General features: G+C 41.3%; 1 protein-coding gene and 1 pseudogene across 1 annotated transcript; one reads left to right on the plus strand and one right to left on the minus strand.

Annotated features, from left to right (window-relative positions):
- Positions 1-345: 345 nt before the first annotated feature.
- Positions 346-3,011, minus strand: LOC147447031 (trifunctional UDP-glucose 4,6-dehydratase/UDP-4-keto-6-deoxy-D-glucose 3,5-epimerase/UDP-4-keto-L-rhamnose-reductase RHM1-like). The gene is made up of 2 exons (XM_086522927.1): positions 1,233-3,011; positions 346-1,128 (listed from the first exon to the last, which is right to left on the minus strand). Exons 1-2 carry the CDS (start codon positions 2,766-2,768, stop codon positions 682-684), a joined length of 1,983 nt encoding a protein of 660 aa, XP_086379053.1. The 5' UTR covers positions 2,769-3,011; the 3' UTR covers positions 346-681.
- An 18,653-nt stretch (positions 3,012-21,664) lies between these two features.
- LOC147447032 (pentatricopeptide repeat-containing protein At3g53360, mitochondrial-like) lies at positions 21,665-23,578 on the plus strand (annotated as a pseudogene).
- Positions 23,579-24,904: the final 1,326 nt, after the last annotated feature.

The following is a 24,904-nucleotide window of genomic DNA, read 5'->3' on the forward strand; positions in this document are numbered from 1 at the left end:
GCACACAATAAAGCCTAGCTATAGTGATTGCTAGCTAGTGAACATGAGAAGCACTAGACCAGCATCTTCAGAAAAGGGCAACCAATTACCACAGCCCGTCTCTTTTTCAAGCGACTCTCTCCCCATGAGTAAAATTTGAAACACCCAAGCTCAGAAGCTGAATGCTGAAAGCACCTAGAAACTTTCATCTGCCTTTGCAAGCTAAGAATCGCAGGAGATATATTAGTCGACACTTAGAAGAGGTTCTGGAGCTTCAAATGTGCAAAAAACATTTGCTGCAAAAGAAATCAAGACAGCAATATAAAAAACTTCTTTCAAACTACAAAGCGGGGATCAGCCCACATGTTCTCTTGAGAAAGCTATTCTCTTCATTAACAAATATATTTCGAAGCTGTGCTCTACAGCAATCAAATTAGTGTCTTTGAAAAGGTAAAAAATATTAACTGCATCCATCTCACCGGATGGTCAGTGCTAGTACAATATTTCAATCATAAGTGCAAGAATAATGAATGCTTCTGTTGAGCCTGAAGCCAGTATAACCATCAAACAGCCTGCGATGTTTGTAATCGTTCTGTAGAGCACAGCACTTACATAAGATAAGAGGTTGACAGATGCCTCTATCGTGATGGACCTGAGGTCACACTGCTCCATAACCCAAAACAATTAGAAATGGACAAAGCTTCACTGTTGTCCCCTGGTCACCTCAAATACATACTTCAGCAAAGACTCCTTGATGGGTAGCAAGTCAGGAAACTCCCTGTGAAGCTTCGATGCATCCAACTCATTATTGCTGCGAGGAGCAACAATCACCTTCGCTTGCTCTTCGAGAGTAAAATTGACCCACTTGAATGTTGGGTCTACATATTTCCTGTATATCTCAAGAATTTCATTATGACTGACAACCCCTGGATTGGTGAAATTCCAGATCCCCGTCAGATTCCTTTTGGCCATCTCGATTGCAATTGGAATCATCTCATCAAGAACAGTCATGCTGTTTGGAATATTGACCACCTTCTGGTACTTCGTTATCTTGGTTATGAAGTTCCTTGGATTTGCAAGATCAGATGATATAGGCATACGCACACGAAGGGTGCAAACATTACTGTAGTTCTTCAAAAGCTCCTCCACCTTGCCAATAGACAAATCCACAATAAGACACAAAAGATGCAAGCATGCAGCAGGCACCCAAAAATAACTTCATGATGATATATAATTTAAAAGCATCATCTTACCATAGCTTTCGTTTTTGAATAGAAGGAGCCAATGAAATTTGGCGTATCCTCCTCGCAAAAACCAATCCCACTGCCCAATGGATGGCTTTCATCATACTCAAAAATGCAGCCTGTGGCAAAGTTCACCAATAGAAGGTCATGCTGCAAGCAAACATCAGCCAAGGTAAGAGTTCCTACCACATTGACAGATATAGTTTCTGTCTTGTGGCTTTCACACCAGTCTACATTTGGGCGCCCAGTCAATCCTGCCGCATTTAGCACATGGGTCGGCTTCACTAGCTCAATATCTGCCTCCAAGGCTGCACGGTTCTCTAGCCTCCCAGATCCATACTCGTAATCTATACCTTGCTTCTTGCAAACCTCTCCTAAAAGACCACCAATCCAGCCAGTGCGACCATAGATAAGAAACTTGAGTTGGGGCTTCCCTTTCTTCTCATTCAGTGTTCCGTTCTCATATACTTCATGCAGAGCACCAAGATCACAGGCTGGCCTTTCTAAGCTGCCAATAGCAAGCATTCGAGGATGTGGCAATAGTGCACCTGACACATCCCCCCACCAATCTGGGTTCTTCATATACCACTCCATAGTCTTTCGGAGACCTTCTTCCCATGGGGTACGCTCCTCCCAGCCCAAATCCTTGAGTTTCTTGTCATCCAAAAAGTAGCGTTGATCATTGAAAGGACGGTTCTCCACAAACTGAATGACTTTCTCTGCATCCAGCTTGAAGAGCTTGCAAATCTCTTTAGCCACATCAATCACACGTCGTTCCCGAGTTGTCCCTATGTTGTACACATTACCCACCTCCCCTTTATGCAAGACAACCTCAAAAGCCTCAGCAACATCCTCACAATACAGATAGCTCCTCACATTGGAGCCATCACCATGTATCGGCAGAGGCTTTCCTTCCATGGCCAGGAGAATGAATTTTGGGATGAGCTTCTCTGGAAATTGATTGGGCCCATAGACATTGTTACCCCGTGTGGTGATGAAGGGGAGACCATAAGAGCGACCATAAGCCATCACAAGCATCTCAGCCCCGGCCTTGGTGGCAGAGTAGGGGTTAGTTGGCAGGAGTTGAGATGCTTCGTGATTACCGACGATGGCATCTGCCTCTGTCTCTCCATAAACTTCGTCAGTGCTGACGTGAATAAAGCGCCGGATTGTACCCGTGACCTTGCAAGCCTCAAGGAGAACGTGGGTGCCATACACATTGTTCTTGGTGAACTCAAAGCTGTTACCAAAGGAGTTATCCACATGGGTCTGAGCTGCAAAGTGCATTATGGTGTCGATTTCCTCTGTTTTGAGCAAATAATTTACCAAATCTGCACTACCGATGTCTCCATGGACAAACTTGAAGTTCTCGGAGGCCCTCGATACGTACAAGTTCTTTAAATTTGAACAGTAATCGAGCTTGTCAAGCACCACAATCTTGTAATGGGGGTAGTTCCTTACCAGGCGATTTGCGACATGTGAGGCAATGAATCCTGCGGCACCGGTGATGAGAATGTTCTTGGGTGTGTAAGAATTGGCAGCCATTGTGGGGATCGCAAATGTGCCTACCGACAGACCGGATCTCGGGCCTGAAAGGAATCGTCCGATGCCTGCTCAAAGAGAGATGAAGAAAACGCGAATCTGCTACAAGAAGAGGAGAATACTAAGGCTTTCTTGGATTGCACAGGGAGGGAGCGAGCGATCGATCGAGCGAGCGAGCGAGAGAGAAAGGTACGCTAGGCTAGCATAAATCTTGGCGCTACTCGCTCTCCCGACGCTCTTGATAGTTTTTGTAGATTTCCTATGTAACATTTTGAGACCTTTGATGAGGCAAATGTGAGCTCAATGTCCTATTTTGCTTTCTTGAGCTAGAAGCCACCACTTGGCGCAATCTAGGCCATTTCCCTTGACCAAAATCAGAAGGTCTCAAATCAATAGTGCATCAATTATTTACGCGATGTTGATAACCAACGTACACAGTGCCTGCTTGTGTTGTGCATGCTTTTTGTTGTTGATCGACTGCATTGAAAAGCATCAACAGGAATAGTTGCATACATGAAGACGTTGAGCTCTAGTGATCCATGTTGTAACATTTAGTGGTCTACAGTAACTTGTGTGTAGCAGAAAATAACATAGACATAGTGAGCATTTCATTAAGAATAGATTCCTAATGAGTAGAGGAGGAGTGATTGGATGGAGAGAGCAACAAAAGCATAACACCTAGTTAGATAGGCATTAACATTACTTCAAAAAGAGAGAGAAATTAAGCTATTGACAACAATTGAGGACTGGATTTACATGGAGCCGGTCCCCCCTCCAAAAGGCTTTGTATTATAGGTTTCCCCCATCAAGGGAGACATTTTACAATACAATACTTTGTGTTTCTTCAATAACTTGCTGGTGCAATGAAGATGGAAGCTTCAAGCACCAAGCTTACACTTGAAAACATGACATCAATTTCCTCACGGTCTCAGACCCAAGACCTCACACACCTTCGAAGATGGTGAGAGCTAGCGGGGTATGAGAGTAGATCGAGAGGAAGCAGGAGTATTCTTACGAGAAAGAAGTATGTCTCCTCACATAATCACTCTTATTAGCTTAGCATAGCTTAGTAATTAGCATGGTAGAGGAGATGAGCATGCATTGGAGCTTGGCTCTTGGTTGGATTTGAATCACAAAGCCAAGAGTTGTTCGTGTAGGCCTCCATTCTCACAAGCTTGGAGTAGATGATGAGCTTTCCATTAAAGCTTGAGAAGGAGATAGTCTTCTTTACTCCACACATGAGATTGTGTGAGTGTGTGTGTGATAATGCCCTGCAAAAATCAGCCCCCTCTCTTGCTTGGTGGACCCCTCTTGCTATTTGCTCATGCTAGCATCCTATTGGTCCCTGCATAGCTTAGCCAATGACAATTAAGAAGCATAAGTGATAGCCTTGTGACATGTGTCCCCCTTTGCCCTTTTGTGAGAGCTTTAGGTATTTAAATAATGCAATTAAACTCTCATTGGACCTCTTAGTCTTCTGGCCAATAGGAATCAGGCAAGCCATTGGGTTGCTGAATGCTCATTGGATGCCTTGGGAGACTGTCCAATAGTCTTCTAGAGACCTTAATCTCTATTGGTTCTTTTATCAAGTGTTTTTAAATGCATTAAACTAAATTTACTCTATCCTAATTCTCATTGGTCCACCTCTATGGCCATCCAATAGGATTTGCACCTTGGGGGCAAATGAGCTAGGAAGCTGACATGTGTCCACTATGCCCTTTGTGTAAAGGGAGCTTAATAGAGTGTGTGTGTTTCTCTCTCATCCCCTACTAATATGGCTCACCCCCTCCTAGATAGGGATGTGGGAAGACTTTTTAGTCTTCCCCATGACCATCCAATTCCCCACACTTTGGCCATTGGACATTACCTTTGGATTTTGGAACCTTAGCATTTTGGAAGTCTTAATGGGTTGAACCTTAGGGTCTTTGAAGCCCATTGATGCACATTGCTCTTTTGCAGATGGCCCCCCTTTGGATCCTATTTCCCTCCTTTGGATCCCTACTGTGACTGGTCTACCAGCCTAACCAATAATTTAGCTTTTTCTCGCTTGGTACTACCCCATATTAAATGATCAGTTTAACATGAGAAAATCATTTAGGAGAATTAGATATCAATTATTATGACATTACCTCTCTCTTGAAATCATAGTCGTCCTCGACTATGGGGTAGAGAAGATAAAGCCTAGTCATTAGTCCTTTTTCTAGATCCCTATTTTACCCTACGACATCGTTCCAGAATGGATGACTTATCCCTTTGGCGCTTGAGAGCCTAAGGTGCCGCAAGCATGTCTACACATTAGTCCTCTCAATCTTCCATAGTAGAGTGACAAGCTCTACTTGGTGTTTGGAAGACGCAGTCTCCGCAAACTTGATCCTAAGCATGCATGATTCTTAACAGTTGTGCACAATAAAGAGAGTCTTATAAGACAAAAACTTTGTTCATTTTAAACATTTTTACATTTTCTTACTCTAGGGAATCATTGTAAGCATGGACAAGGTTTAAGTTATCCTTTAATTGCATGCCTTGCATCCATCTAGCATCTTCAAAAGGACAGTTCTTAAACTTAATAAGATACCTTCGAATAATATTACCGCCTCTCAATACCCTGTCTTCATGTCGGAGAATGGACTCGGGCTGCATCACCTCTTCTTGGGCCTCGATCTTCGGTGGGTCTTCACTAGGTTGGTTCTTGAGGTGGCTCTCCTTTGTAAGGCTTTAGTAGGCTCACCTGGAAAGCATTGTGTATGAGCCAATGATTGGGCAACTTGAGTTGATAGGCCATCTTATTGATTGGTCTAAGAATCTGGAAGACCATAGTACCTTTTTGCTAACTTAGCATAGTATTTTTGGTGTCCCGAAGGATTCTTGCCCGTCGTGTGCCTTAATCGAGCCTTGAGAAATTTAAGCAAGACCCAATCATTTTCTTTAAAGGCTTGGGCTCTTCTATGCTTATCAGCGGCAGCCTTTTGCCTTTGCTGTGAGATAGAGATAGCATCCTTAATCTTTTGGAAAGGTTCTTGTAGGTCTCGGCTATACTCATCTGCAACGAAGATCTTCCCGTGTACCTTAAGTAGCAGGAGACTTTTGGATCTTCTCTCAATTACCTCGAAAGGTGCTTTTCCCGTGGAGGTATGTACAGTATTATTGAAGGCAAACTCCACTAAGGGTAAGTACTTCTCCCATTGGGACCTTTGATCTAATTCCGTTACATAGGCTTTTCGTAGATCAAGAATTTTTAGGTTAGCTATTTCACTTTGTCAATCCGTTTGCGGGTGATAGGCCGAAGAGAAGTTTAGCCTTGTCCCTAAATTCTCAAAGAGACCCTTCCAAAAATTAATGGTCATTCTAGGATCTCTATTCGACAGTATGGACATTGGCAAGCCATAGTACTTGAAGATTTGTGATATGAAGAGGGTGGCCATTTGATGGGCTTTGATAAACTTTTTGACAGGTATAAAATGAGGTTGTTTGCTGAACCTGTCTACTATCGTCCATATTCCCGTATTCCCATGGATAGACTTAGGCAATCCAAAGATAAAATCCATGTATATGCTCTCCCATGGTGAATTAAGGATTGGCAAAGGTTGAAGCAATCCAGGTTGCTTCCCTCTATCAAACTTCGTCTTTTGGCATACCACACATTTAGAAACATACTCTTGTATGTTTGCTTTCATGGCAGGCCAATAGAAATATGTTTCTATCCTTTTTAGGGTAGACTGAATCCCTCTATGCCCCGCATAAGGAGGAATATGAGATTCAAACATTACTTTCTCACGTAGTGAGTTAGTAACACATAGTCTATTGCCATAGAGAAGATAACCATCTTGTAGGGTAAATGGTTCTTCTTTCTTCCCTAGTGCAAGGGCTGAAATCACATCTCTAAAATCAGGATCAATAGCATACTCACCTATCATAGAGATAGATCATTGTGAGTTGCTATGCAAACCACATTCACTCTCGCCCATCTTGAGAGTGCATTACCTACTTGATTATGCTTGCTAGCAATGTGAGCAATATGAAAATGAAATTGTGAAAGGAAATTTTCCCACCTCATTTGTTTGTCGGAGAGCTTGGTCTGCATCATGAAGTACTTAAGGCTTTGGTGATCTGTGCTTCCACGAGTCTATGGCATGTATAACTGTGAGGAGTTCCTTTTCATATATGCCTAGAGCTTGTGTTGAAAGGTCAACCTTTCAACAACGCTTCCACACAGATTCCATAAAGATTCCTCAAAGATTCTCTAAAGATTCCAAATAAAGATGCTGATAAAGTGATGAAGACGAAGATGGATGCTGTAATGTGAAGATACAAGCTCATGGACATCATCGAATATCCCATTATTATTATTTTGTTCCATTACGGCCACTTTTGTAATGTTTACGGGAACTTCATATTTTAAGTCGGCAATTGTATTTAGGCCACATATGCTTGTTGGATGAGCAAAGCCAGCTCACGATGTTGTAATTAAGCTCTATAGAAGCTTATGGACAAATAAGGTCATTTTGGTCGGACATTAGGTTTTCTAAGGCTTAGTATATAAGCCAAAACCTAAAGCTTTGTAAGGAGACTTCTAATAATTGGATCTTCTGTGTCGTTGGGAGATTGCGAGAGAGTGAGAGAGTGTGTGTGTGTGCTACAGGAGCCACGGTGGTCGGAATCGCAAACGGAGAGCAGCAGTGTGTTGCCCACAAGGAGAGCTACGCGTTGATGCTTACATCACGCGCGTTCGTTTGTGTTTTGGCAGATTTACCCGCGAGCTACTTTTGGAGTTTCGGTGAGTAACTGTTGTCCGTTTTTGCATTTTAGCATATCCACACGATCAGAGCGAGTAGAGCTACACATTAGGCACTTTAGTTTTCGAAAACGTCGACCTACAAAAACTGGCCAGACTTTATGCATGTCTTATTTTCTGTTAGGCTCATCAGAGAAGTGGAAAACGCTAAGTAGGAAAGACGGTAAATTGTGTTTGGAAGCTGATTTGAAGTCCAAAAGTTTCTGTGATTATTGCTGAGAGCTGTACAGAGCATAGGGAATACTACTGCTAGAAAAAAATTGCATTTTAAGACAGCAGACATCCTACGTGTAGGATGTCTCCAGGGTACTTTTGGCAGGGAATTTGGGGAAACTGAGGTTACCAGTGGGTTCAGAGGGTAGGTTTTACCCTAGCAACATATTGACTTGAGTGTTTTTCCCTATTTTTTGTTGACCAAAAGCCAAAAGGCGGAGTCAGAAAACATAAAATTTCAGAAAAGGCTTAAATTGAGTGATTTTTTCATGTTTTTGCAATTGTGAAGCAAACTTGCACTTGGTGAGAGCATAAGGAAGCATCAGGGACACTTCAGTCTGAAAAAATAAGCAGTAGACATCCTACGCGTAGGATGTCTACAGGGTGATCTGGACACTTTTTTGAAAATATGAGGTTACCAGTGTGTTTAGAAGGTAGGTTCTACCCTAGTTTCACCTGGAAAGTGGAAATTTGACCAAATTTTGACAGATTAAAGCCAAAAGACACGAATTGCCAGACATCCTATCCAAATTGTGTCCAAGGCCTAATTTTGAGACCAAACCATACGATGACTCCATAGGCATGTTCTAAATGTTGTATTGAGGGCATGTGATAAATTTCATCTCATTTGGGCCAGTGAAAGTGAAGATTGAACAGACTTTAGCGTTTTTGGACGCACAAAAGGCAAGAATAGCTAGTTTTGGGGTCTTTTGACATCCAAACTCAAATCTAAGCATACCAGTGGGATGCTGAAGACTAGGGGAATCTTTGGTCCAAGTTTGGGTTCATTCTGAGCAAAAAGACATCCTACGCGTAGGATGTCCACTGCATAATTCTGAAACCAAAATTCTATTGTGACCATACCATGCTGCCATATAGCCTTAGATAAGCCTCCTAGGCAAATTTGGTCCAATTTGGAGTTGATTTGACTTGGGAATTCATCAAAATAGACATCAGGCTTTTGGAGTAGATTCTTGATCATTTGACCAACCTATAGGTGTCAGAATCAAAAAGGTGTGAGTTTAGCACATAAAGGGGAAGCTACAGTGCAAGTTTGAGCTGAAACAGAGCAAAAAGACATCCTATGCGTAGGATGTCTCTAGGGTCATAAAGTGGTCAAAATTCTACTTTGGCCATATAGGGAGGTTCCTAGTGTCTCAAGGATTCCAAAAAAATTTTAAAAAGAAAATTTGGACCTTGTTTGTCCTATGTACCAAGCAAATACAAGAATTGCCAGACATCCTACTCTTGGAGTGCACTAGAAGCTTATGCAGCCCAAATCTTGACCTATTGGCATCCAAATTCAAATCTAAGCATACCATTGGGTTGTTGAGCCCTAGGAGAATCTTGGGATCAAATTTGGACAAAATCTGAGCACTTAGACATCCTACGCGTAGTATGTCTCCAGCTTGATTTAGGACTCCAAACCAACTTATGAGCACACCACTGTGATCAACACATCAAGGAGAAGCTGGGGTGAAAATTTCAAGTCATTCTGAGCAAAAAGACATCCTACACGTAGGATGTGTCAAGGCCATTTTTAGGTCCAAATGAAATCCTGATCATACCATTGTGTTGCTGGACTTAAGGGGAGTCTTTGGACCAAATTTTGTTAAATTCTGAGCATATAGATATCCTACGCGTAGGATGTCTCCAGGCTAGTTTTAGGGACCAACTGTAATTTTGATTATACAGGGGTGTTCCCAGTGTCTCAAGGATTCCATAACTTTTTTCAAAATTGAATTTGGACTCATTTTGACCATTCTAAACAGCATTTCACTGTTTTGGCCATAGCTTTCACAACCGGTATCGGATCGGAAAAGTTTTTATATCAAAACGTAGCCTGAGAGCGACTCTACAGATCTTAGAGCAAAACTTGAACTAAATGATGCCCATGGCAACCATTTAGTTCAACTTTGAAAAAAACATCGTCTAAGGTCTCAAAATGCATCCGGAAGTCAGGAGTGTCTAAAACCGACAATTCGAAAGAATTGTGAGAAAACGGCCACGGTTTTGAAGACTGCTAAGTTAGCAGATTGAAATTATCTTTTGGGAAAACCATTGGTCACCCGTGGAAAGGTGTAAAAGTTAACTACGGCCTAGTGTAAAATTTGAGCGTCCATACACAAATCTGGTAGCAGTAAGACCATACACAAGGACTCTTGATTTTGCAACAACAATCGCAAGTTTTGGAGAACTTTAACACAAGATTTTTGCTAGCAAATCACAGCGACTTGTGCATAATTCTCTTGTGCTAGCTTAAGTTTAGTTCAGCTAAAAGCGAACTTGAAAGTCACTTCCGAGCCCACGGAACAAGTGTGGCCGTCAAAGGCACATCAAGAATTTTTGCATTCATTGTGAAAAAGTTTGCCAGCTAAATAGAATTTTGCAGATTGTGTGCTAAAGTGAACACAGGTTAGCTCGACTCAAGAATCGCTACAAGAGGAGCAGTCGTTGCAGTATAGTGGTAAGTTGCATAACTTATCACAGTGCTTCCACTAGATCGAGGCCTGCTTAAAAGCTCTAGGAAAAGCAAGCAGCTAGACAAGACAGTATCAACCCTGGCAAGCAAGGGAGCTAAGAAGTTCAAGAAGTTCAAGCAAAGCACAGTTCAGAAAACTCAAAGATTAAGACATCCACAAAAGCTGAAGGACCTCAAGCGAAAAAAACCGACACAAGGGTGCTAATAATTTTTATTAGCATTGAGGCAAGCAATTAGAGATATCACTGAACAAGTACAACAAGGGAGTCAAGACGAAAGCAATGGCGTCTCAAAGGAATCAGACCAGTCAGGAAGAAGCTTCAAGTACATCCACAGAAATTACAAGAGAGAAAATTCCGATCTATCTGATTGGATACTACAAAGGACTGCCATGCTATGAGGATGACAATCGGAATTTGTACATCAAGACAAAGAAAGATACAGAGGAAACTTGGACATCTCAATATGTGGAAGTTGAAACAACGAAAAATGTACTACACCCACATCCAGATTTCATGGAAGAATGTCTGGGATCAATTTACATGAGGCACGGAAAATACATCGACAATGAGATAGAAATGTTGTACAAAGATCAACTTATAGATATCTACACATATCCTCAAAGTAGTTTTCTGTACAAAGCACAAGATGGAAAACGGAAAATTGGTACCCTCTATGGAGACGAAGACGGTCGATACTACAGGGCTGTCACAAGTCATGAAGTTCCTGTAGAAAAAAATCATTATTTTGCAGCAGAAGCGTTTGGCTCAAGAGGAGAAGACTACATGTCTAAAGGTGGTAATGTATACCATCTCGTCATGGGTTTACCTCTAACTACGCACCTGGAAGAATTGACACCTATAGTTGTCACTACACAAATGAGTGACACACCACATGACACACAACAAGGCACAACATGGAAAGACATGGTACAAGTCTCGTGCACCACACCAGCACAAGACAAAGCACAAGCACACCAAATTGCACAAACAGGGAATACGTCGCAAGTACCCGCTATGAAGATAGCACAACTTCAAAAAGAACTAGCTCGGTCTCAAGAGCTACTTAACAAAGCACAAGAAGTCATATCATCAGGCATTAAACAGATGCCAACATCAGATATAAAACCCTCTCGGATGGGGGGAGTTCAAACTCAACAAAGAGACCCTATATCTTTAAGAGTGGGATTAAGAAGTCCAATTTTACAAGAAGTAGTGTCCTTTTCAGGAGTCCAAGTGGAATTTCAAGAAGCATTGGAAGATGCCAAGCCGGAGGAGAGACCACTGGAAATTCACAATGCCCAATGTAGAAGGTCAGGTCAAGATGTCATTGTGGTCGACAAATACGATAGGCACTATGAAATAGCCGATGTGAAAAATATGGATGAGTTTAGCGATTGTGGGCAACCTGTAAGTCACATACTTGGACCCCGTCCAAAAGCACCATCAAGAGAAACGGAAAACAAAGATTCGGTTCAATCTTCACCCTCGGTGTAGAATTCACCAAAATCAACTCGGAAACATAGCCCTAAGGCTATGCAGAAGCCCCACGTCAAAGACCATATACTGATGGAAGAATTAGCATTACAACTGCTAGAAAGCATGGATAGTGATTTGATTTTGTATGCAAGCAATAATGGAAGCTATTTTCAGCTTCTCAAGGACAAGACGATGAAGGATAAAGAGACAAAGCCAGTGGATACACCTAAGTTAGTCATAATCTACAGGTTCATGCATGCAAAGAAGAAGTCATATCTGTATCTTGATACGTACACAAGAAACCATTATCAATAGTATTATGGAGGGCTGCCTCGTCCAAAGGGTGCACATGTTGAGATAACAACATATTGCGACCAATGTGCCATTGGTCATTTAGTGAAGGACTGCCCAGCAAAGCTATACATGGAAAAGAAGAAGCAACAAGCCAAAAGCAAAGTTCAGATAGTGAAAACAAGGGAACGGAAGCAAGAATCCCCAACAAGATCTCCAGAAAAGAAGCAGATTTTGTCGGCAGAGCACAAAAGATAGGCTCAAGACACAGTTCCTTGAAGTCAAGGGTGTCAACGACATTATCATAGAGAATCAGGCTTTCAAAAAAGATCAATTGAATCAGCTGATTCAAGACGTTTAAGGAACCTCAGTGAGGACAAGTCAAAGCATCCACAAGGTGATGAAGATGAAGCTCGCAGTTCAAGGTTCGAGAGCAAAAGAAGCCAAGATTCTGACAATAGTGAGCCAACACAAGAGGAGGTGGTAGAGGTAACAAAAAATCTTAGTGCCACGTCACAAGTGGAAGACATGCAAATAGAATCAATGGATGAAGATGAAAGTCTACCAAATAAATTCTTTACTGTGGACTCTTCATTGGTGATTGAACAAATCAAAGAGTATGAGAAGCTAAAAGAAGATGTAACTGAAGACATAGAATGTACAAGAGAATAGGAAATGACTGAGTCCAATATTGACTACCAAGGACAAGCAATACAGGATATGAATGAATATTTTCGAGAAGAGACTCTACAAAAACCCATGGAACAATGGAAACCAAAGGCCACGGCGACCATTGCATCAGAAGAAGAGAGTCAACCTCAACATCCTGCTGCACAAGCTTCAAAACATTTCCAAGAATAAAAGTCACCATTGAATGACCTTCAAGTGCTAGAAGAAGTAAATAGTGACAGAGAGCTTTTGAATCAAGAATCAAGGCGTCACAGTCAGAAACTAGCAATGAACACCAACAAGCAGCTATAGCAAAAGATAGTAAGCACTTGGGACATGCTACAACCAGTCAAATGACAAAGAAGTTCAACATACAAGAGGATGGCAAAGCCTTCAAGGCACAAAAGTCCAAGAAAAGTACTGAAAGCAACGAGGACATCAGCTACTTGGCAGCCAACAAGAAGATTAAATTCTCATTGGATGTGTATGAGAAACTGAAATTCAACTTTACAGCAGAGATAGATTGCACTGCCACGACTAATGTCATGTCTTATGGGCTGTGGTTACTTCTAGGTAAGCCAGAACTGTATGAAATTCACGTACATGTTCCTATATCACATGGAATAGCTGTCACAAGTTTGGGGATTGCAGAAGCTACCCTTAAACTACGGTCAAAGGTAATCAAAGACAAATTCCTAGTGGTGGATTCCTCCAAAATGAGTACACAATTGATTTTGTCCAAGCTATGGGCAAAAACACTTGAAGAAGAATTTGAATCTTCAATGATGGTCATCACGACTAGCTCTCAAGAAAGCCAACCTACTACCGCTCCAAGATTCTCGGCTGTCGACAAAGGCAAAGCCAAAATGAGCCCACAAATGTCCTACCAACAGAAGCAACCCCTTAAATCAGAGTCTTCAATCCAACCCAGAAAAGTTCAAGATAGAGCTTCTATATCATCTGACCACATGCTTCCACATGAAAGGCAGACTCTAAAGAAAACCTTTCAACCGAAATACCCTACACTGCGAGATCACCGCCGCCAAAGGTTTTCAACGGTCTACATTAAAGCTGAAGAAATTAAAGTCAAGGACCTAATAAGGGTAAATGATCCTAGCCAATTGACGAAAGATAAACACATGGGATGGATAGCCTCCCACTAAAGCTTAGCACAGCAAGGCTATTATGAGGGTCAAACGAAACTTTGGTTACCAAAACCACAGACCTCGGCTTATGTGGTGGATAAAGGTTTCAAAAAGCGTCCTCAAAAGCAACAAAGCTCATATTTCTATCGCCAAAGGAGACCAACCAACAAGGCTCGCCAAAGAGATGCAGAAAATTTCAAATCCAACTGGCCTTCATACCAACATAGGACTTCATCGATAAATAATCCCAAAAATGGCACTCTTGTACATCTCAATACGACATCAAAAACATCATGGAAAGTGCCATCTACAATTCTTCAAGCACAAGGTTACTATCAAGGAAATCAGAGAATCTGGCTACCAAAGATGCTAGGTAAACATTCTTCAATCAGACGACTTTAGCTTGAAGATAATCGTAATTTCACGGAAGGCAAAATCAAGGACAATGTCACACTCAAGGCAAAGGATATCTGCAAAGACACGCTAATCACACGATGCAGATACAAATGGGTGCCAAAAGAACAACACATAACGAAGATTGAAGTCATCTCTAGCTCTCAAGAAATGTCAAGACATGATAGACAAAGTGTTACGGAGAATGGAGCGAGCCAATCTTCTCAACCAAGGGACCAACAACAACAAAAAGAAATTTTGACAACCAAGGTCACCCAGGTATGGCAAAAGAAACCAATATTGCCAGTATGGTCCTTTACAAATCCTCTCTTCGAGGATGGGAGTTTTGAATTTCAAAACCTATTCTTGATCGAAAGCTCCCGAGAGTAAGTCAAGTCACCATAAAAATCATGGCATAAGAGTCAAGAGTCGGGCAGCTGAGCCACTAAATGAGCAAGCGTCAGACCCAAGCTTCATGTCTTAATATTTTTTGTGGTCTATGAGTCTAGATATTTAGATTATAGCTCAAGCTGGAAGAGTTGAGAATATTGTAAAATGGGGTCGCTCATGCTGGATAGGTGAGCATAAGAGTCGAAGTCTACTATTTTAAATTGTGGAGTGGCAGAGTAGTCCAGAAAACACTCACGCACATGAACACAGTGAGGAGAGTGGAAAAAAAACCTCGTCGACAAAAACCCTTCTTGTGAGTAATGACAGCTCTTGAAATATATTTTTGCTTCTCTAGCTACGTTCACTCTTGGAAGCACCCATTCAAACTCCTCTCGCACCGCATATTGTTTCCCATGCATCTATCTGTGCAAGCATATATAATGTCCCATCATTGGACGTTTGCATTTGACATGATTTGTGTTCCACCCATGCACTTACACAACAAAATGACGATGACGAAGCGGTAACAGGTTTCATAAGCATTTGCTCAACAATAATGACTCTGACTTCAAGCTACTAACACTTATCCAATGTATATCAAGTCAATAATAGTAGCTATACGGCCATAAGTACTTTAACTCAACAAAATTCGGTTACATCAAACATAAGTACATATAGCCTCACATTTAATGGTGGCTAAAGTCATTTTTTTTCCACTGGGTTTTTCCCTTTAGTCCTATCCAGGTATCCAAGACCTTCATTTTGTAATATACGCGACATTTTATTTTTACTATTTTTCTTATTAAAACACAGAAAAGCAAACCAACGACATCCCCAAACAACTACATGCTCATCAACTATAGGATCCAAGGGGAGCGGCCCAGAAACAATTCAAAAAGGCTTCAAGATTACAGGTACACATGCAAGATGTAGCCAAAGAACAAGCAATACAGAGCTGCCACGGTAAAGACTTGCTGCAACAACAAACCTCACTCAACCTATTCACGCCACAACAACCAATCGGAGGGGGAGAGCTATGGCTTCAACTACACTACATGTACAAGAAAAAAGTAACTCTACAACATACAAAGCATCTGGTAGAAGCAACTGCAACAACAAAAGCTTCAACCAACACCAAAACATGAAGCACTCGTCAAGGCCACTGCAGACATAGGGTCTTGTCGGGGACGACAAGACTTCGGAGGGGGAGAGTGTTGAAAGGTCAACCTTTCAACAACGCTTCCATAAAGATTCCTCAAAGATTCTCTAAAGATTCCAAATAAAGATGCTGATGAAGTGATGAAGACAAAGATGGATGCTGTAGTGTGAAGATACAAGCTCATGGACATCATCGAATATCCCGTTATTATTATTTTGAGCCATTACGGCCACTTTTGTAATATTTACGGGAACTTCATATTTTAAGTCGAAAATTGTATTTAGGCCACAGATGCTTGTTGGATGAGCAAAGCCAGCTCACGGTGTTGTAATTAAGCTCTATAGAAGCCTAGGGACAAATAAGGTCATTTTGGTCGGACATTAGGTTTTCTAAGGCTTAGTATATAAGCCAACACCTAAAGCTTTGTAAGGAGACTTCTAATAATTGGATCTTCTGTGTCGTTGGGAGATTGCGAGAGAGTGAGAGAGTGTGTGTGTGTGCTACAGGAGCTATGGTGGTCGGAATCGCAAACGGAGAGCAACAGTGTGTTGCCCACGAGGAGAGCTACGCGTTGATGCTTACATCACGCGCGTTCTTTAGTGTTTTGGCAGATTCACCCACGAGCTACTTTTGGAGTTTCGGTGAGTAACTGTTGTCCGTTTTTGCATTTTAGCATATCCACACGATCAGAGCGAGTAGAGCTACACATTAGGCACTTTAGTTTTCAGAAATGTCGACCTGCAAAAACCGGCCAGACATCCTACGCGTTTTCTGCACGGAGGGTATTAGGTAGGTTTTTTGGTCACGGACCTTAGGGAGAGTGGCCTATTGGTGTTGATAGGATATCCCTCAAGTTTCGTAATGTTTCGAGAACGTCTAATGGGATTTTGGCTTCCGGTAGCATCATAGGAGACTCTCACATTCACAGAACCGATGGCAGCTCCATCCTCAGTTGACAATTATATGTTAGGTGAGTTCTCGCTATGCTGACGTCCATCGTGGCGTATCCGTACAACAGCTTTCTCAATAGGGTCGAGCCTTTGACTTTCATAGGCTATGGCGTGCCCTTCTTGGAGCAAAACAACTCCAAGGCAATCACCACAAGCGTCCAATTGGACCTCAAATGGCTTTGAGAGATCCGACAATGTAAGCACAAGTTAAGAGATAAGCTTTTCTTTAAGCTTTTTGAAAGCATTGTTCACCTTCGCAGACCATGTATACCTAACATTTTTCTTTGTTAGGTCATGTAACGGTCCCACGATTTTTTGAGAACTTTTCTATGAAGCGTCTATAGTATGCACACATACCTATAAAGCTTCTTAGTTCATGTAGATTCCTTGGATTAGGCCATCCTTTTATTACCTCTAGCTTTGATGGATCCATTTGGATGCCATCTTGAGAGATAATGTGACCTAAATGCTGAATCTCTTGTAAGAAAAACTCACTTTAGATTAATATAAAGTTTATTCTCTCGTAAGACTTGAAATATTACCTAGAGGTGTTGCTTGTATTCGTCTAATGAATTAGAATAGATGATCATATCATCAAAGAACACTCCAGTAAAGGTTCGCTGAAGCCTGAATAGCTTCTCCATCAAGCGGTTAAATGTGACTGGTGCATTGGTTAAGCCAAAAGGCATGACAATGTATTCGTAAAGACCAAACGTAGTGTGAAATACGGTCTTTACAATGTCTTGATCAACTATCTTTATTTGATGGTAGCCACTTTTTAAGTCAATCCTACTGAAGTAGGTTGATCCTTGTAGCTTATCAAATAGGTCTTCTACCCGTGGAACGGGAAACCTATTCTTGATAGTGAACCTATTTAGTGCTCTATAGTTGACACACATACGATATGTGCCGTCTTTCTTTTGCACTAATAACATGGGTGAACAAAATGGAGATGAGCTAGGCCTAACCATGCCCTTCTCAACTAACTCATGCACTTGCCGCATAATCTCCTCTTGTTGATCTTGAGAAACTCTATAAGGAGGTTTATTAAGCGGTGAACTTCCTGGAAGAAGTTCAATTGCATGGTCATCATTGCCTCGTTTAGGAGTTCACAAGGGATGTTGTCAATAAAAACATCTTGAAAATCCCTTGAGAAAATTGGATAACTCTAATTCCTTGTGATTGTTTATATTTTCTTTTGCTAAAGCATTAGGTACATTTTGAGAATCTTTAACAAAAATCATGTACACGGAAATAGAGATCTTTATTGACTTATTGAAAGCTTGCGTATGTACAATGGGTATGGTGTTACCCAACTCCTTAGCATCTATGTACATGTCTTTTTCTTGAACCTAAAGTAGATTTGCCTTTCAGGGAATTTAACATTGGCAGCCATGCGATCAAATTGTGGTGCCCCTAGGATTACATCCTTGTGCTTGAGAGGACAGATAAAGAAGTCCTCCTTGTCCACATAGCTTTGGACATGGAGCCTCAATTTCCCACTTAAGGGAGTGACCGAGGCTTCTTGCTCCTTGAAAGCACCATCGGCGGGTAGGACATCTCCCTGGATGCCTAGCTTGGTGGCCAACTCTGTGGATATGAAATTGTGAGTAGAGCCAGGATCAAAGAGAATAAAAGCATCATGTTCTCTTACCTTTCCCCAAGCATGGCATAGAGGAGATCCTTTGTGGTGAGTATCCTCTTCTTGGATTTCGACCAAGGTAGCTCTAGGAGGCTCATTTCGTGTATTCTTGTGGGGACAAGCACAATAGGCATGCCCTTGCTCCCCGCACTTGAAACAACGGTTATCTTTACGATAACGCACAAGCTCTTTAGGAAAGAGTTTATTTTTGCCTTTATAAACTCCCTTTTCCTTAGCTTTGTTGTTGTTGGCATTGCCTTTAGGAGACTTTTGGACATTGTCCTTCCCCTTGGGCTCGTTATTATGGTCCTTGTTCTCCGTGGGCTTAAGATTTCTCTTAGCCCCTTGTTGGAAATTGATTCGTGAAGCCACCATGGTATGGTGTATGACCGTAGATATGGTGCGTGGCCTTTGGGAGTTGACATACTCCGCCATATCTTCAATCAAACCCGCATAAAATTTCGTTTTTGCTCTCCAAAATCCATCTTTTTGAAGACAGTGGCTTTGAGATGTAAGTCCCAAAACTTGTCTACATATTTGTGAATATATTCGTAGGGAGAGAGCTAAGCTTCACCATTTGGTGAGTACTTTGTCTTTGGCATTGGTAGTCAAAAACTGCTTCATGATGGAAGCTCTTAAAGCTTTCCATATTCGTGAAGCTTCACCGTTTCCTGGTAGGCTAGACTACCATTGCCTGGTAGATGTTTGAAAATGCCAAAACTTTGTCTGTAGCACCAAAGGTGCCATCGTGGGTGAGGAAAGAGATGTTCTTTCCTCCCTCTTTGAACTTTTTGAGCTTGGACGACCTCTTCCACGCGGCATAGGATTTCCTATGGCTCCTTTTATGGTGATTTGAAAGCTGCACCATCACTTTCTTCAGAAGAGGAAGAATTTGAGGAGGATGGAGAAGAGGGTGACCTTTTTCTCTCCTTTTTCTTCCATTGTTCCTCCTTGTCTGCACCATCAAGTATCCTTTTCATTAGCAAAATAAAAGCTATCAACATTAATTTCACTCTCTTTACTATTGTCAGTCATTCTAACAACTTTGTGTAAAATTTTTTAATGTAATTTGGCACTTCAAGCCCTAGTTTCTACTCCTCTTAACCCCTTTAGAAAAGAACTCAAGCTCCTGTACCCGTGGCTTGAATATCATTAATTGCAAGGAATAGAAGAGAGGGTCTTTCACCACCAAAACAGTACCGGCTTCTGTCAAGATTCTAATAGCTCAATAGTGGTTAAGCTGTAGGCAAGCCCCGTAGGACTCCATTATTAAGACCATAGCTCTCGACGGTGATGCCCCGTTATCTGCATGAAGTAGGTGCACTGCAAGGCTGAAAAATCTCTATTCCACTTACTCAATTGCAATTAATAATACCAACCATTTATAGTTAGCTTGAGGACCTCTCTTCTTGAGCAAGAAAAGAGAAACCTTGTGCTCTGATACCAATGTAACATTTAATGGTCTAGTAACTTGTGTGTAGCGGAAAATAACATACACATAGTGAGAATTTCATTAAGAATAGATTCCTAATGAGCATAGGAAGAGTGCTTGGATGGAGAGAGCAACAAAAGCATAACACCTAGTTAGATAGGCATGAACAATACTTCAAAAAGAGAGAGGGATTAAGCTATTGACAATAGTTGAGGACCGGATTTACATGGAGCCGGTCCCCCCTCCAAAAGGCTTTGTATTATAGGTTTCCCCCATCAAGGGAGACATTTTACAATAAAATACTTTGTGTTCCTTCAATAACTTTCTGGTGCAATGAAGATGGAATCTTCAAGCACCAAGCTTACACTTGAAATCACAACATCAATTCCCTCACGGTCTCAGACCCAAGACCTCACACACCTTCGAAGATGGTGAGAGCTAGCGGGGTATGAGAGTAGATCAAGAGGAAGCAGGAGTATTCTTACGAGAAAGAAGTATGTGTCCTCACATAATCACTCTTATTAGCTTAGCATAGCTTAGTAATTAGCATGGTAGAGGAGATGAGCATGCATTGGAGCTTGGCTCTTGGTTGGATTTGAATCACAAAGCCAAGAGTTGTTTGTGTAGGCCTCCCTTCTCACTAGCTTGGAGTAGATGATGAGCTTTCCATTAAAGCTTGAGAAGGAGATAGTCTTGTTTACTCCACACATGAGATTGTGTGAGTGTGTGTGTGTGATAATGCCCTACAAAAATCAGCCCCCCCTCCCTCTTGGTCGACCCCTCTTGCTATTTGCTCATGCTGGCATCCTATTGGCCCCTGCAAAGCTTAGCCAATGATAATTAAGAAGCATAAGTGATAGCCTTGTGACATGTGTCCCCCTTTACCTTTTGTGAGAGCTTTAGGTATTTAAATAACGATTAAACTCTCATTGGACCTCTTAGTCTTCTGGCCAATAGGAATCAGGCAAGCCAGTGGGCTGTTGAATGCACGTTGGACCCCTTGGGAGACTGTCCAATAGTCTTCTAGAGAGCTTAATTTATATTGATTCTTTTATAAAGTGTTTTTAAATGAATTAAACTAAATTTACTCTAGCATGATTCTCATTGGTCCACCTCTATGACCATCCAATAGGATTTGAATGCACCTTGGGGGCAACTGGGCTAGGAAGCTGACGTGTCGACTATGCCCTTTGTGTAAAGGGAGCTTGGAAGAGTGTCTGTTTGTTTCTCTCTCATCCCCTACTAATATGGCTCACCCCCTCCTAGATAGGGATGTGGGAAGACTTTTTAGTCTTCCCCAGGACCATCCAATTCCCCACATTTTGGCCATTGGAGATTACCTTTGAATTTTGGAACCTTAGCATTTTGGAAGTCTTAATGGGCTGAACCTTAGGGTCTTTGAAGACCATTGATGCACATTGCTCTTTTGCAGATGGCCCCCCTTTGGATCCCTATTTTCCCTCCTTTGGATCCCTACTGTGACCGGTCTGCCAGCCTAAACCAATGTTCTAGCTTTTTCTCCCCTGGTAATTCCCCATATTAAACGATCAGTTTAACATGAAAAAATCATTTAGGAGAATTAGATATTAATTATTATGAAAAATGCAAAGCAATCTCCTTTAAGAATGTATTCTACACAGCCTGTTTGAGAATGTGACAAGGATATTTGGAGAAGCATGTGTATATCCTATCCTTATAAGTATGAAAGACACAAAACATCAGACTAGCAAGCAACACGACTTCTTGCCGAGGGTGGGGATATTTAAAGAGCAGGAACACTTCCAGTGCACTTGTTGATCACGCCACGCAATCACTAAGTTGGGTCAAGTACCATGGAAATCATGTGCCATTTACCATGTATGCATGTATGTAGAAAACATCAAGGTTGACTCTTGTAAGGAGCATCAAGGAATGACAAAAAAGTTTGCCATCCATCTTGGACGACAAGGTAAAGCCAATGAGCTTCATGAGGGTCATCTTGTGCATACCCAAATCATTATGCTCGGGTTAGAGGAATCAACATTTCTTGCGAATTATTGTGATTGCAATGTATGGTAATTGCGAGCAAGTCAAAGATGCAAGGATTCTCTTTAAAAAGCTTGTTATGTTTGTGTTCTAAATGCATGCTCCTATTTGGCACTTTTGAAAGAGGGAATTGAGGTGCATGCCTCTATAGTAGCTCAACAATTTGAATTTGACATTGTAGTTGGAATTGGGCTTATGAACATGTATGGGAAATGTGGACAGGTGCTCTATGCAGGTAATGTTTCTGACCGCATGCCTATCATGATACTATTTGTTGGAATGCTCTGATGACAACTTATTCTCAAAATGGCCACAACCTAGCCGCTCTTTCTCTCTTGAAAAGCATGATGATCAAGGGGATTGAACCACGGAGAGTTTCTCTTTTAGGTTTTGTTGAAGCTTGTGCAGGGCATTGCTTCCTTCAAGAGGGACAAAGGATGGTATGCCATTTCAAGATACGGTGTCTTGGACTTCCATGGTTGTTGCTCTTTGTCACAATAAAAAATATTATGAAGCCCTTTGTTTGTATGATGGTATGCAAGGTGCAGGGGTTGGACCCAATAACATGGCCTTTGTATCTTCTCTTAATGCTCGTGCAAGTTTGGAGGCTTTGGAAGGAGAGAAATCAATCCACAACACCATTGTGATTGATTGTGTTTACACTGATAGCATGGTCGAACTTGATCTTATACACATGTATGGCAAGTGCAAGGCTTTATGTAGTGCAAAAAAGATCTTCTGGGGAATGGTTTTTGTGGATGTGGTTGCGTTGAATGTGATGATAGCATCTCTTATCAGTAACAATCACATTGAGGATGCCTTGGAATAATTTGATTCTATGCAGAACCAAAGGTTTAAGCTCGAAGATATCACTTATGCCTCTGTTCTCGATGCATGTTCATGTATGAAGCACTTACTTCATGGGCAACATATTCATATTGTTCTCTTTTATCTTGGGTACCAACTAGACATTTTTATTCAAACTTTGCTTGTCAGCATGTATGGAAGATGCGGTGACCTTTGGAAGTCAAAGACTGCTTTGGATAGTTTTTTTTCTCAAAATTGACTACATACAATGAATTCTCTCTGCACGGCAACTACATACACAATTGCTCAACATTATCAACGTATTGATTGGTGTGAGAAAAACTACACATGCAATAGTGCGAGGATTATTAGAGCCGAAGTCGTTGCTGGATAACCCACTAATATCTTGGTTAAGTAATGCTACTCTGCACTCTAAAACTCATGAACTGTCCACCTCAACCATTTCAAATGTCCTTGCTTTCAACATCAAGAACAAACCTATATTGCAGAGATATAAGCGCATGGCCAAATGAACAAACAAAAGAATAGGATTGTGCATATTTTCTAAAGAGGTTCTAGACAAAATGATCCATCATCACCATTCGAAGATACAACCCTTTGACCTAATGGATCATGTCTAGAACATAAGCAATTTCTTGATTTTGTAAACATTGGTTGAGCCATCAAGACGACGTGCATATGCCACATCCGATATGCATGAGGGATGTCCGGCAAGACAAAATATCTTATGTGCATGATATTGATGCATGTGCAACAATTTTTAAGGATGGGAAGGACATTCATGATATGTATGTTACTACTGAGTTCAAGCAAGACCTTACTGTAGCAACGGCTCTGATCAGCATGTATGAGAAATGTGGAACTATGCTTCATGCAAGGATTGTGCTCAAAAGAATTAGAGAGTGGGACCTTGTTACTTGGTGATCTAGAGGCCCTTTTTCACCTCTTTGATCCCACAACCCACCATGTGGTGCATCCACAGGACATCAAAAAGAAAAGACAACACCATGAAAGCAGTTGTGTAAAAACAATGCCATGAAAAGCTCGTACATGCAATATAAAGGGTATGTAGGAAGACATCTACATTCAAGACAACTTCATAAACAACTCTGCAACCAGCCAATCCATCAAACACAGGTATTTCTTGCAAGACCACTTACAGGCTTGGCTCCATACAGCTTCGCAACAAAGATGTAAATCTACTAGCAGGAATGTAGATGATCTTGAGAGGCTATTTGTGGTGCAACACATGTTAAATACTATGTCTACAAATGTGGAAAATCTTGATCATAATGTCTTGTATGTGGATTTTGGCGCGTCAAGTCACATGACCAATCATGGTGAGTGGATCGAGAAAATAGAGATTTTTCAGAGTCTTGGCTATGTAGAGATCGGGGATGATGTTGGGTTTTAAGCCTGTCTAACCCATGTGGGAACTTCTCTAGTGGTAGATACACATAGACCACTATTTTTGTTTGGTACATGCATGCAAAGGATTGGGTGGTATTGTTAGTCTAGTTCTTTATATATCATAGAAAAGGTTTTCAATAAGAGCATAATACAATAGCATGTAATTTTTGGTCGATCAACTATCTCTCTCTCTCTCTCTCTCTTTATTGCTCTGGTACATGCTCCTCGTCTCATGGTCCTTCTTTGCTACCACCCACCATAGCCACGATCCTTACAAGTGGTATCAGAGCCAAGCATTAGCATGTGCCTTTTATTGTTGGTCATCAATGTTGGCATTGTGAACAAAATGAAGAGAATTGGTTGCTCTTTCTCTCCTCGCAAGGTTGATATATATGAGGCAAGCTTCAAGATCTTGCATGAGAAAATATTTGAACTCTATCTCATAAAATGCATTCAACCTATGAAATTCAAACAATCTAGAGCTCTTTGACATTCAATAGTAAGGAGGATTCGATCCATGCCTCCAAGTGCTATAGAATAGTGTTGCAAAGTCTTTACAATACAAAAGGCCAAGTTGTCCATCACTCCCAAGATAAAACAAATTGCTTTTGGTAAAGACCTTCAAAATATCCATGTGTAATGCATGGGTTTCTCATTGATTATGAGAAGACCAAAAGTATTACAATACAAGACATAAGAAGGTTGGAAACATCCACCAATCACTAGTTTTTTTCCTTCATGTTCTCCAAAAATGGATGAAATGTAAGGCCCAAGATGATAGACATACATAGAGAGAGTAGAGGTTGACTTTGTAGAGTTTATCTTAGTTGGAGCCTCAAT

This window comes from Adiantum capillus-veneris, chromosome 11 (genome assembly GCF_014529385.1).
Source record: "Adiantum capillus-veneris isolate H3 chromosome 11, ASM1452938v2, whole genome shotgun sequence".
Lineage (NCBI taxonomy): Eukaryota > Viridiplantae > Streptophyta > Polypodiopsida > Polypodiales > Pteridaceae > Adiantum > Adiantum capillus-veneris.